The sequence below is a fragment of the Citrus sinensis genome, chromosome 9, assembly GCF_022201045.2.
Source record: "Citrus sinensis cultivar Valencia sweet orange chromosome 9, DVS_A1.0, whole genome shotgun sequence".
NCBI lineage: Eukaryota > Viridiplantae > Streptophyta > Magnoliopsida > Sapindales > Rutaceae > Citrus > Citrus sinensis.
Window position 1 is genome coordinate 29,608,496 of NC_068564.1, and position 14,688 is coordinate 29,623,183.

At 33.1% G+C, this 14,688-nt stretch overlaps 3 protein-coding genes across 3 annotated transcripts; 2 read left to right on the forward strand and 1 right to left on the reverse strand.

The window, feature by feature from the left end:
* Positions 1-611: 611 nt before the first annotated feature.
* LOC102611474 (protein STRICTOSIDINE SYNTHASE-LIKE 4-like) lies at positions 612-3,056 on the forward strand. Its single transcript, XM_006474655.4, has 6 exons — positions 612-916; positions 1,054-1,263; positions 1,347-1,414; positions 1,830-2,066; positions 2,360-2,492; positions 2,614-3,056. The coding sequence occupies exons 1-6, from the start codon at positions 713-715 to the stop codon at positions 2,878-2,880; spliced, it is 1,119 nt and encodes a 372-aa protein (XP_006474718.1). The 5' UTR covers positions 612-712; the 3' UTR covers positions 2,881-3,056.
* A 4,584-nt stretch (positions 3,057-7,640) lies between these two features.
* Positions 7,641-10,326, forward strand: LOC102610681 (protein STRICTOSIDINE SYNTHASE-LIKE 4-like). The gene is made up of 5 exons (XM_006474652.4): positions 7,641-8,025; positions 8,967-9,247; positions 9,348-9,584; positions 9,683-9,815; positions 9,894-10,326. The coding sequence occupies exons 1-5, from the start codon at positions 7,828-7,830 to the stop codon at positions 10,164-10,166; spliced, it is 1,122 nt and encodes a 373-aa protein (XP_006474715.1). The 5' UTR covers positions 7,641-7,827; the 3' UTR covers positions 10,167-10,326.
* A 120-nt stretch (positions 10,327-10,446) lies between these two features.
* On the reverse strand, positions 10,447-14,291 carry LOC102610983 (proteasome subunit alpha type-6). The gene is made up of 9 exons (XM_006474653.4): positions 14,120-14,291; positions 13,949-14,043; positions 13,763-13,844; positions 13,443-13,539; positions 12,587-12,645; positions 12,323-12,405; positions 11,785-11,880; positions 10,889-10,948; positions 10,447-10,732 (listed from the first exon to the last, which is right to left on the reverse strand). The coding sequence occupies exons 1-9, from the start codon at positions 14,193-14,195 to the stop codon at positions 10,640-10,642; spliced, it is 741 nt and encodes a 246-aa protein (XP_006474716.1). The 5' UTR covers positions 14,196-14,291; the 3' UTR covers positions 10,447-10,639.
* Between the last annotated feature and the right edge of the window lie 397 nt (positions 14,292-14,688).

The window sequence follows — 14,688 nt, forward strand, 5'->3', positions numbered from 1 at the left end:
TTGAAATTGAATCCAGAAGGAGATGAGGTTGGAATCAGTGCCCTCAATTGGGCAAAGTGGAGGCCGTGGCCCGTGGGTGATAAAGCCCACCAATTAACTTTAGCGAGCCACATTTCCTGTGGTAAAAAAAACAACACATTATTCAAACTATTCTGTTCTATTCTATTCTTTTGTCTAATCTTATATGAAAAATGAGTATTTTAATGTGCACCACAAAGCTAAAACAAAATCGCCTCTAGAAAGCACCTTTCTACTTAGTGCCAATCGCAGAACAAAATCGCCTCGACAAAAGTGCCTTTTGAGTTATGAGTTTTACCTTTGTGCACTTTCGCCAACGCCATACTCGCGAGTCGCGTCACGTTAGTAGCCGGCAGCATCGCGTGGATGTACGCATCCCATGGTTGCAGCTGCAGATGTTAGCTTTCTGCCATTATGAAAAGGCTCTTACCTACTATTTACGATTTATCTATAGGATTAGTTAGGACGCTTCAAAACCCGAGCCGCTCGGTTCGGTCCGGATGGATTAAAAACCAACCGAACCGACAAATGCCTCCCGCGTGATCTCAGACATCATCCGTCAACGTGGTGTATAAGAATCCAGTGAGTGGGTTGATGGGACATAATAGACTAAGGGAAGATTGTAGAAGGAACCGCGAGCAGAGGAAATAAATTTGAGCTTGGCGTTAGTAGGTAGCAAAGCAGGTAATGAGCAATGGCTCCGACCAGGAAGACAGAACCAGAAACCAGCAAGAAAGGGAGGACCTCATCAAAACTCTTTGTGCCGGCTTGTTATTCGTTTGGGTTCTTGCTCGTCTGTTTGATTGCTTTTTTACTTCAAATAGTCTACTTCTCGCCAATATCTCCAGTCTTGGATGAGGTGCCCCAGCCCGCTGTGTTGTCAGCCACTCAGTTACAGGTGCCGTGCTCCTTAAATCTGCTTGTTGTTGTCGTTTGCTTTTTTACGGGGATTTTTTTATTTCATCGGCTAGCTGCTGCCTCCTGCTAGGTTGTGTTAATTTTTAATTGATTAATGTTTTCTTAATTATTGCTTAGGATTTTATTAAAGTTGGAGAGGGAAGTGTGAATCACCCGGAGGATGCTTCTGTGGATAAAAATGGCGTGATATATACAGCTACAAGAGATGGTTGGATCAAGAGATTGCAAGATGGAACTTGGGTCAATTGGAAATTTATTGACAGTCAAACTCTACTTGGACTTACATCGACCAAAGAAGGCCATCTAATTATATGCGACAACGCAAACGTGAGCCTTATCTCGTCACTCCTAGTTAATTAAGTTTATTAGATTAAAGTCATGGCCTTTGTTAACTGTTATTCTTGTTTCAGGGTTTGCACAAGGTCAGCGAAGACGGCGTAGAGAACTTTTTATCATACGTCAATGGTTCTAAACTGAGGTAACTGTACTCATACTGAGAACAGAACATTTTAATTCCTCCGCTCTTCCTGCATGTGCAATCTTACCGTTTGCAATTGGCAGTGCATCACTAGCTACTGCCTCGTCATGATGACTCAGAAGAAATCAATCTTGCGAGAGTTGCTGGTGATCTCTTACTAGATTTATCTTCGAGAAACGACATGTGAACAAACGTTTGATCAATTTAGATGAGCCATCTGTGCAAGATAAAACATGCTGCTTATTCTGATGTTCTTTATGCACTTGTGTAGTTTTATAGACAAATCAAGACATCTTTTGCTTTTGTGAGATCGGAGGTCCCTCTTATGAGCATCCTGTTGTTTGTTGATAACTGGAGAAACAGAGGACGTTTAATTTGTAACATTTACTTATCATTTGTAGCACAATTTGAACAGGTGTGCAAATGATGTAGTTGAAGCATCAGATGGTAGTTTATATTTTACTGTATCAAGCTCCAAATATTTACCCCGCGAGTATTACCTGGATATTCTTGAGGGGAAACCTCATGGTCAGCTACTCAAGTATGATCCTTCATCCAATATAACAACACTTGTGGCTGATGGTTTCTACTTTGCTAATGGCGTTGCACTCTCAAGAGATGAAGATTATGTTGTTGTTTGTGAATCATGGAAGTAAGTAGAATTAATTGTTCAAATTTGACTTATAATTATATCCATCTAGTGTCTGTTGTAAATTGATTCTCTATTGAGTAAAACTTTGCATGCATAGAATCTTTATTTGACATGTGTTGGACGTTGGTTGACTTTATTTTTTCATCATAACTGTGATAATATTACACCACATATCAATGATGACATATCATATTCCCCACCATTTGGAATACAAATTACGTATCCCAACTATGTATATGTAATATCATTCATCTCTATGTATATGTAATATCATTCATCTCTTTTGGGTTCAGATTCAGGTGCCGTAAGTATTGGCTGAAGGGCGAGCGTAAAGGGAAATTAGAAACTTTCGCTGAAAACCTTCCAGGTGCACCTGATAACATCAACCTTGCCCCAGATGGCACATTTTGGATTGCCATAATAAAGGTATTAAAATTCTATAGTTGTATTAAAAATATTGTTTAAAAAAAAAAAGGCCAAAGAATCTTTCAAAGCAAAAGTACGTAATTGAGATTTTTGTTTAATAATTTGCACAATGCTGCTGCAGTTGGATGCTAGGAGGATGAAGATTTTAAACAGTTCCAAGCTAATCAAACATGTTCTAGCAGCATATCCGAAACTGTTCTCTCAATTCATCACCTTAGGCGGCGGAGCACACCTAATACACGTTGCAGAAGATGGCACTATAATCAGAAATCTTGTTGATCCTACCGGACAGTTGATGTCGTTTGTGACCTCAGGCTTGCAGGTTGATAATCATCTCTACGTGATTAGCCTCACCTCTAACTTCATAGGGAAAGTGCAACTGAGTTAAGCTGCATAACTTGTGTCGAGAGAAAATGGTTTCCTCAGGGAAAACTCTGTTCCCGAATGATTAAATCATTATTAAGGTGTGTTTTGTTCTTATAACCCTGTTGAATGGGTCATGGGTGTAGTGACTAATCTTGATAATAGCGGAGGATTGCCCTTAATAATAAATAGTGAACTCAATCGTGGGTGTTTTAGTAACATAAAATTTCATATAAATATGATTGTGTGTTCATCCTACTCATTAGGGTTTCAAATAGACTCGCTAAATACTATTAATCTTGGAATATTACATATAAGCATAACTGGGTTAATTTTTGCAATGGGGCGTTGGTTGATGTTAGGACTTAGGAATGAGGATGGATAATCTGAATTTTAAGGGCGGATCTAGAACCAATCATTATTTACCTGCGTTTTTTTTTTTTTTCCAGAAAAAGTGATATAGTGCAGTCAAAAGTGAATATGAAATTTCATTTTAGGCAAAAAAATAAAATATATATCTAATAAGGGGACATCAGTACTCTTATCCTTAAAACTATTTACACTAAGCAAGACGATTAGATACAGAAGGTAGAAAAATAAAAGGACAATCTAAATACGTTGAATCACCAGCCAAATGCCAAATGGAGACGAATCGAAGAAATTAGGTTAAGAATCAAAGCCTTTAAGGAGTTGGAAAGGTGAAAGGGCGGAAAACCAGAAAGATTATCCCATGCGGCTAATGATACTTCTCTCCTCAACCGCTTCCTCTGTTTGCTGCCTTTCTTCGTTATGGGTTATTCCCCCGCCTCACTCACGAATCGTCCCTATTTGAATCAATTATTTAATAAATTTGAATCCATTATTTAATTACTTAAATAAATTAGATAACTGAAAGTTCTTCATTTTTTTTTAAATTTTAAAAAATATTATAAGTAACAAAAAAAAACAACAATTAATTAATTGTGCCAATTATATAATACTATATCTGCTATAAATTTACTGTCCAAGAGGCTAAGAAATTTAATTGTGTCAATTATATATATTTCAATCCCTAATTATCTATCGAAAATAAATCCTAAACAAGTATGACAAATAAAAAAAAAATCATAATAAGATGAGTAATTTTAATAAATTAATAATAAAGTACAAGTTTTACCTGGAAGAATCACTGGAAAAAATTAAACTCGTGAAAAGGATGGAACTGGCTGGAAGACTGTTCTCTTGATCGTGGAATGAAGATGAAAAGGGGGGGTCAAAAGTCAAAACACATAATTGGGGAGTGCGGCAGTTTTGTAATTACGCTGCGATGGCAGTTTTGTAATTAAGTAATGATGGCAGTTCTGCAAAGGGTGGGATTAGTTAGAATCCGCCAAATTTTTTTCTACATCCATTTTAAAAAAATAAATTTATTATTAAAAATTAAAATATCAGAATTGTCTTTCACTATTCACTTTCACTCTCTATCATACAATTACATATTCTCTCTACTTTTACATTTTATAAATTAAACACTTAATTTCTTAGTATATCATGATCTATATTTTAAGTTTTCTATATAAAATAATTTTGTTTTTAAATTCATTAGTGTTTGTGATTGGTAAAAAATAATTTTTTTGATATTCATTAATTTTCATGGCTGATAAAATTTGTTAATATTTACTTTTAAATGGTGAGTTTTATTTTTCTTAGTTAGTGATATTAATTGCAGCTAAAATAATATATATGGACGAATTGATGAGAATTAATGAAATTGGGAAGAAAAATAGAAAAAAGTTAATTAAGTATTTTTTTAAAAATTATTTAAATAATAAATTTTTTAATTAAAAAGAGGATGTAGAAAGATAATTAGTAAATTGAATTTTTTTTTCTCAAGCCTATATTGCAAATAGGTCCACCCCTGCTCAATTTTATAATGTGGAAGGTGCCTGAAATCATAATGCATCCGCAACCTTGTGGCATGAATAGACCGTTAATTATTCTTTTTGTGTATGAAGAATTTTACAATATACATACATACATATATATATATGAATTGAAATTTTACTATATTTTAATTACCCAAATGATGTAATATATTTTATTTCAATAATAATATAATTTTCAAAATTTTATCTTAAATTTTATTTTAAATGATGCGACATACGATGTATCATTTATTAAATAGTCGATAATTTTTTACAAGAATAAAGTGAATAAATTATTTTATCTCACTATCCAGTGGTGAAGCCAGGAGACTAAGGGTGCGTTTGGGATTGAGGTATTATACATTTTAAGCCGCAACTGTTATGGAAAAAAAGCCGTAATTATAAAATAAAAATTGATAATATATAGTAAATATAAATTTTAAATAATAATTTTGATAAAATTATAAAATTATTAAAGATATAATAGATTTTTTATTATACAAGTGAAAAATCATATCAACATACATTTTAAGTTACAGCAGTTAATGTTTACCAAATACTTTACTGTTGTAGCTTTTATACTACAATTGTCCAACCTCAATCCCAAACACACCCTAAGATGGGTTATATATTCCATTCAAAATTTAGGAAAATGTTTAAATAAATCCTTCTAAATATATTAATTTATAATGTTATACTATTAATTTCTATAATATTTAATTTTTCTTTAAATTTATCCATCTCAACCTCAACTCATATCTCTCTATCCGAGCCTCACTCATTCTTTACCTCTAACTTTGATGATTAAAAAAAAAGTATTAAATGCTTTAATTTTATTTTTATCCTAAAAATAAAGAATTTGATTTACAATAAAAACATGTCAAGTTCAATTTATATTCGATACTATGATTTACTTCAATATATCCCTTGATTCATAGGAATAATTTATAATTTTTTTTTCATAATTTTCTTAATCAAGTACTTAACAATTTGCGAGCCAACTCAATTTCTATTTTTCAATTTCTTAAAATATAATTAAATATAATTTTTTTTCACTCTTATTTTATTTTCAATGATAAATCTTTCAACAAAATACATACATATAACATTTTTTAAATAATAATTTCAATATAGCCCACACTAAAAAAATCTAGTAATTAATACCTTCACTAAAATCATTTTAGCCCACCGTATAATAAAATCCTCGCTACGTCACTGTCACCATCCAATTAATGAGTTGTAAATTGTCAGCAAACGAAATATGAATATTTATTTTATTTAATAACAGGATTAAATTTGTGTAAATGTGGTATACTTGTACTCAAAATGTTTTTATTAACGTAATACCACATTTCTTCCATATTGATGTTTATTCATAAAAGAACGAAAAAAGTTTATTGAAAAGGTTTTGGCGCATATTATTAATGAAAATTGGATACACTAGTTTAAGTAATATTTCTTTTATTGGTTTGGCATTCCACACTTTGCCATAGAAACTTGTTTTATATAGCATTTTAAGACTTCGCATAAATCTCCGTTATATTTATTTATTTACCGCTTTTTTTTTCTTTTTCTTTTTTTATATTGTTGAAGCTAAGGTTTAGCTCCAGTGTCGCAGAGTGGCTTTCTTAGGACACCAATTATGTGTTGAATTATTAATTAAAAAAGAAATAACAATGTTAGGCATCCAACATTTAGGTACCAATTTGAATCTCAATTAATGTGACATTCGTTTATTGGATGATGGTTAAGTAATTTACAAGTTATAAAATTCATCATTCAATAAATGAGTGACACATGACATTTAGGAGTTAAGTTAGGACTCAAATGTTGAAATTTCTAACATTATTGTTAAAAAATGTACTATTTCTTTGATAGGGTTATTGCCCTACCATTCAATCTAGGAACATGTATGTTATTAAGAAATTAGTAGTTTTATTGTTTAACATTTTATAATATGTAGTATTTATACTATATTTGGATTCCTTAAAGGTTAGTAAAATTTACTTAGAGTTAGTTTGGGAATGTTGTACCTTATAAAATAATTGTTGTTAGGTGTATTATAGAAATAATTAATTGGAAAGAGAATTAGTTCAACGTTTGGTAAATTTTATTTTTAAAAGTGTTATGAGATTTAAAAACAGTTGTATGTCTTTAGTAAATTTTACTGTTAAATTACTAAAAATAAATAAATGATTGAATTAGATATAATGTCGAATAAAATTTATTTAAACATTTGTAAACATGTATATAAAATTATTTTTTTATTGTGAACGTATAACAATTGATAACTGAAGTAAATATTTTATATTATTAATTTTATTTTTTATTTTGTTATCTCAATATAATTGGTAATAATAATAATCTATTTAAAGTTAATGATTTTATTTTCTAGCTAACAAGGATAATTTTAGATTTTTGTAATATATGAAGATATATATGAAATTATATTAAATATATAAATATTTCTCAAAATAAAATTTTAAAAAGTTATTCCTTCTTTACTTTTTAAAATCTACTATAAAATGGAATGATTTTGTCAAAAATAATTTCTAAAAAAATTTATCGAATACTAAAATTAGTTTTAATTTTTTAAAATCACTTTTGAACCTCCCAAATGCAATTATCAGCCAGTCCTTAATGGTACAAACATTAAAATTAATCCAAAAGCATCAAATATAGCAAAAAAATAACTCCTATCTACATTGACTTATATTTGTGGAGATTAAGTGAGGATAATTACACTTGAGGTCCATTCCGAGAAGAGAGGAAATTGGCGGAAAGATTCTCTCTCTTGGCCTTTCCGTGGGCCCAAGGAAAAACAAATTATTAGTCACTAAACAGCAACAAGCCGTTTCTATCCTCATTTTATCGTCCTTTAGTTCAGTTATCATATTCCTTTTGCTAATCCCACCCATATCAATGAGCACAGCCTTACATTCACAGACTTTATTATCCTAAACGCACTCGATATTCTTTCACTCGGAAATAATCTATCCTCTGCAAAAATTAAAAGTTTATCGCCATACCACACCAAACTGGAACGGATCATTGCCACATGCTTAATTATGGCTCCAAGCAGTAACCCACCACCGACCACTGGTTCATCATCAAAACGCTGCGTTCCGGTGTGCGCGGGCATCGTGCTCTCATGTTTGCTTGCTTTTACACTTCAAATCTTCTTCTTCTCACCAATATCCCCAGACTTGCTTTTACTGCCCCCGGCATCTTCAGCTTCTCTCATTCCCACAACCAGCGATATACAGGTAAGTAGCTAGTAGCTAGCTCCACACCAATCTCCAATCCTTTGGTGTCAATATAATTATGACGCAAGGTGATGTGGCTGCCACATCAACAGGTCGTTAAAATTGGTTACTTACAGCATTAGTTCTAGCATGTATATAATATATAAATATATATATATACAGCATTAGTTCTCACGGGGGCCGATCCGGGCGGAAGACATTGTCAGGTGGGGAGTTTGGCTGGGGCGGCACATCTGTTAAAAGATAACGTAGGTGTCCTAAGATGAGCTCAACGAGAACAGAAATCTCGTGTGGAACAAAAGGGTAAAAGCTCGTTTGATTCTGATTTTCAGTACGAATACGAACCGTGAAAGCGTGGCCTATCGATCCTTTAGACCTTTAGAATTTGAAGCTAGAGGTGTCAGAAAAGTTAACACAGGGATAACCGGCTTATTTTATTTTTTTAAATATTTTATGAAAATTACTTCAAAAAATAATATTTTCACGCATTTAAAATAAATAATTTATTATTATTATTATTTAAAATTTAAAATAAAATAATAAATTTTGAGTTTATAATACTTAAAATATATTTAAGTGAATATTAAAAAAATTTAAATTAAATAAAAAATTTTGAACTAAACCTCCTCTTATTTTAGTTTATGGTTCCGCCACTGTGTGTACAGTGAGTCTTTTGAAGTGATAATTGATCCTAAGGGGTACTTTGTAATCTCATGAATAGACCTGTAATCCTTCAGTTGATGAATGAAGCCATCTCAGATCGTTTATCACCGTGTGGATATAATAGACCTAGTGCCGAACCACGTAACGTTTAGCCAAACCTCTTAGATTTCTTCTTCTTTAATTATCAATCATTTTGAGTTGTGTGTAATTGTTGAATCGGGTAAATATTCTTGGTCAAATTTGTTTCAATGACATTTGTGCATGATTTCATGTTGTAGAGTGTGACTAGACTTGGAGAAGGAATTTTGAACGGCCCAGAAGATGTTTGTGTGGACAGAAACGGTGTCCTTTATACGGCCACAAGAGATGGTTGGATTAAAAGATTGCATAAAAATGGAACCTGGGAGAATTGGAAGCTGATTGGCGGTGATACTTTACTTGGAATCACAACAACACAGGAAAATGAGATAATTGTATGCGACGCAGATAAGGGTTTGCTTAAGGTTACAGAAGAGGGAGTAACAGTTCTTGCATCACATGTCAATGGATCCAGAATAAAGTAACAATCTTCTTTTTAATTTTTTTTTCTAGTGTCTTTGAATTTAATGCATTTGATTGGCCATGTTCATGTTTACTTATCTTGTGCATGATTTAATCAGTTTGGCAGACGATCTGATCGCGGCAACAGATGGGAGTATTTATTTCAGTGTGGCAAGCACCAAGTTTGGGCTTCATAACTGGGGCCTAGACCTTCTCGAGGCGAAACCACACGGAAAGCTGCTCAAATATGATCCTTCATTGAATGAAACATCGATTCTGCTTGATAGTTTGTTCTTCGCTAATGGCGTTGCACTCTCGAAAGATGAAGACTATTTAGTTGTCTGTGAAACGTTTAAGTAAGTTGAATTAATTTGCACCAAGTCACAGATATTATATATATTTGGTACCTACAGTTCATAGCATTATTTCCCCCCCAATTTTCGGGATTCATCAGATTCAGGTGCCTTAAGTATTGGCTGAAGGGCGAGAGTAAAGAACAAACAGAAATTTTTGTCGAAAACCTTCCAGGCGGACCTGATAACATCAAACTCGCCCCAGATGGCTCTTTCTGGATCGCAATACTGCAGGTATTTATTTCTAACCAATAGAGCAAGATACTTAAGATTTCCGGTACTTTCTAAACAAACTTGCATATGCTGCTGCAGTTGAGTTCTCCAGGGCTAGAGTTTGTGCACACTTCCAAGGCAACCAAACATCTGCTAGCAGCATTTCCAAAACTAATGAAGCTGGCTGCCCCCTTGCACAAGAAAGCGGCAGTAGTAAACGTTGCGGCAAATGGCATTGTAATCAGAAAGTTTGAAGATCCTAATGGAAAGGTGATGTCCTTTGTGACTTCTGCTTTGGAGTTTGATGATCATCTCTACTTGGGCAGCCTCAACACCAACTTCATCGGGAAACTGCCTCTGAAAGCTACATAATTGTCCGAGTCGTCAAGGAAAATGGTTTTCTCCACAGACAAAAGGGGAAACAATCTGTTCATAAAATATTTGTGTTTTAACAAGTTCAGAAGGATTAAAACAGTAATTTCATGTGTGTTTTGAATAAGAGAGAACTAGCTAGTCTGGCGGTTTATGTTTATCTCGAGAACTCTTGGCCTCAACGGGGCAGTTGCCTGAAGACGGCATCCATACAAGATTTCGGTAGAATAGAGATTAATTCTTATAAGAATAAGATATACGATGACTGGCAGGCTGTAGATGTTGTAACATGACTTGATAGCTTGAAAATTTGAAATGTAACACAAGACAACATAATACGAAACAATAGACCTCGAAATGCTAACAGAATTCCTCTCTCTCCCCCATTATATCTGGAACCTTACAAGATCAATTAGAGAACATGAATTCAAATACTAGCAAAATGTTTTTCAAGCAGCAGCTACTTAATTCATTCAGTCGCGCTCACTAATGGCTGTTAAATGTTCATCAATTTCTTCAGATGATAACACTCGGAAAACTCGATCATCTGATCTCACAACTCCAACCTACCCAAAAATCAAATGATTCACATCAGCAACTGTTGAAAAGCCTCTTAATTGTACAGATAATTTAAAAAAAAAAAAAAACACCAGGCACCTATTCCAACAGTTCAAAGGCTAATTTATCCTATGCAACATCAACATCAATGGCAATATAAATACCTCAATCTCTGTAGCCTTGAAATCTTCTTGGAGAACAGATTGCAGAGCAGAGACAGCAGTCTACATAATATTAGAAATTTGCAATATTAGGCCTTCAAACAATGCTATTATATTTAGTTCCAAAAAGACAAAAAACCACCCTAATCCATCCAATTTAGTTTATATGAATAGTAAGGCGATAGACCAAATAACAACAATTCCTTTTCCTACGTGTAAGATCATCATTATTCCAAGAAAACCAAATAAAACCGGTTAATAAGTATTTCCACCAGTCAGAATAATAGAGTTACTGTGTGGCTGGTGTAAAAAACAAAAACCTTGGATCCATAGTTTAACGACCTCTAATTAAGCTCGTAATTTCACTTGCATATTTCAACCTTTTCTAACCCCATCCAAAAAAAAGGGGCAGAAATTGAAAAGAATTTGTTCATTGACAAGATAGCATTGGATATTGAAGAGAAAGATGCGAATCCCAGAAATAGTCTCAACAATACTAAAGCAGAAGCTTTTAGTCAACCATTCACCCAGAATTTAAAATGCAATATATCACTCGCAAATGTTGTTGTAACCAATTAGCAGCTAGAAGTTTGATTTATTGCATTTGCCACTGTAACATAAGTACTAACTATCAATTTTGTAACTCATTGGTAGATGCAATTATCCAAAAATACAAAAGAACCTGTTGCCTTTTCCATTTAATCTCCTCTTATCACCTTCTTTCAATTTATTTTATATGTTTAAATTCAAAAATATGTTTATTTTAGAAATTTTATTAAATCTGTGCCACCCACTACAGATGTGAACCCCTCCCTCTCTTCCTTTTTGTATATTTGATAAGAATAATCATGCTATGTCTTTCAGCGACTGAAAATATTTTGAAAAAATAAGACACGTACCTGAACTGTTTCCTCATAAGAAAAGGCAGGATCATTTTTCATTTTCTTTTCCAAGAAATTGATTGCCTCTTGCTCTTTCAGTCCAGCACTCGTTGCCTGCAATACATAGCTTTTACTTTAGAAAAAATGTTCCAACTTGAATAACACAGTTTTCTGAAGTAAGTTTATTCACAATGTTTCAACATTACATGAATGAAATGAAAATTATGTCCAAAGAAAAATTTCCAAGGAATCAGAAAGTTCCATCCTCAGTGAGAAGATGATGTAAGGTGGTAAGGTATTCAAGAACTATCTGATCATTTTCATGCCAGTGTAAGGTGAATTCTATTTCTGAACTCCAGGAATAACCAGTGTAAGGTATTCATGCGGACTTGCACTAATGCTTACAACATCAACTAAAATGTAATAAACTGGTAGAGTAGTCTCTTTATGGAAAAGACGAAAAAAATCGTAGTCTTGACAAAATTCAAGAATAAAATGCTTTAAAAGAATAACAAGAGATCAAATCAAATTTGTAAATAAATAATTTGCCAACTACCTTGTGACCAAAAAAATGTCCAGCAGGATCACATTTGTAAAGTTGAGGCCCTTTCTCTTCATCGATACCCAAAACCATAGCAACTTCACAGCAGAAAACATTAAGGATGTTAAAGATTAGCTGATTAGGCTAGATTAGCAAGACACCAACAGGAGCATACATGTGCATCTGCAAGTGTGAAATGAACTACTACAATTCCTCGTATGAATCACTAAAATACAAGATAATAACAACCACAATAAATTAAAGAGAGTACACACTTACCAACTCCAAGAGGTCTCATATAAGCATGCTGGGTATAAACCTGTGACTTGTCTGCAATCCTACATGCATAAAATATGATGTTAGGATCATATTAGACTAAGCAACAAGATATAAATTATCAACAAAACTAAAATTGAAAATTTTGATTATGATGGTTCAAAGCAAACATATACAAACAAAACTATGGTCAGTTGCCTCATTAGAACCCAAGTAATCATCATATGTTCAGAAATTAAACAGAGAAGCAGGCCATTGTTAAGGTTTTTCATTCATACATCAGGAAAATGTCCAATTTCTTCAATACATAGCTCAAATAAGCTGATAAGTGGATTGTTTAGGCACACATTTGCAGATTTTCAAGCCCAGATAATGGTCTAAGCAAATGTCTTCCAATTTAGTCGAGAAATATCTAATGAGCTTTAGTTTAGGTTAGCTAAACAAACAAACAGACCTCAGTCCTTTTTGAAGGTTTAAATTGTTACTTATAAACAATCGAGATCTACATTTTTATTACCTGTACACAAGCCTTTTTCAGCATAAATAAATTATTACCAAATTTTGTTCATGAGCCATGTTCCCAATTTTATTGAGTCAGCCTCAAGATATTTTTGAACAACTCCAGCTGATTTGTAACCCTAACTATACATTAAAAAAAAAAATTCAAATCATTTGCTTTTATCCCGCTCACTTAAACCTTCTACAAAGTTTCTCAAACTATATATTGGAAGAACCTCTAAAGTATATGATTCATAACAATCAAAACAAACTCCCAAGCACACAATAAAATAATCACCACATGAAGCACAAATAAATGGTATTAACTTCTATTGTATACAATATGAGAATAGCATCATACCATCTGGACAAAACATCTACTGGCATTTCATATCCAAATTTGAACCGATATTCAGCAGCTTCATTCCTTGCTTGGTGAACCAAGGACCTAGCATCAGCTGGAAATTAACATGGCTATCATTATTAGACAATCCCCTCATAATCTAATGATTTTCAACCAAAAGCAAAGAATATCCAAATTATGTAACCAATGTCTCTTCATACTTCATAATAAAGCAGACATTAAACATTATCGAAATTTTTAATCGCATACCAAATTAATAAACAAACATATATAATAGACTGAAATTGAATTTATAGATACAAATCAATGGCCGAAACCTGTGTTGCCGGTGGCCAACAATCCAAGGTACTTGGTAATAGGGAAAAGATGGGTGACACAAGTCTGATCCAAAAGCTTGTCCTGCTCATTATGCAACAAAAAATTTAACAGCAACCCAACAGGAAAAGAAACATACAAAAAAATTATCTAACAAAAATGAAACAACCCAGATGGAAATAACTTACAGGGACCTTCTTCTGAGTGACAACACAGACAGAGTCCTTGCCGCGAACACCAATGGAAGTGATGGCAGTGGCCTTTACAGCCTTAAACGCATACTCTGGTCAAATTGTTAATAATTAGTGAAAAAAAAAAGTGAGAAGTAATAAATAAAAGAGGTAATGTGGAGAATTTACCAACTTGGAAGAGACGACCCTCGGGAGAGAAGATGGTGATGTGGCGATCGTAGCCGGCTCCGCTTCCTCTACTCATTCTCGATTTTTTTTTTCTCTTTCTTCTATTTGCAGATTTGTGTTTTTACTTTTTGTTCAGTGAAGCAGCGAGAACGAACTATAAATAAATAAATAAGCGGAAGATAGCTTTTTCACCAAGACAGCCCGATGCTTAAAAAATGCTTTCATTTGTGGATCTAAAAGAAAAGTATCCAAACTATTCAATCATAAAATATAATAAGCAAACGATTAGGGATTCACGAGAAAATAGACAGAAAAATGGGAAATAAATTTGCAAAAATAGTTTTTGGAACAGATTAGGGGGAAATTTACGGTGGCTTTTAATAGGATTTCAGATGGAATATCAATCAAACACACGGCATGATTCAATTCAAGAAATATGAAATACAAGTTACAATTTGGACATACTTGATTTATTAGATCGGATTGATCGGATTATATTAACTTGAATATGTTTAGCAAATAGTGATTAACTTGATTATACTAATAGCCTTTTTTATTCTATATTAATT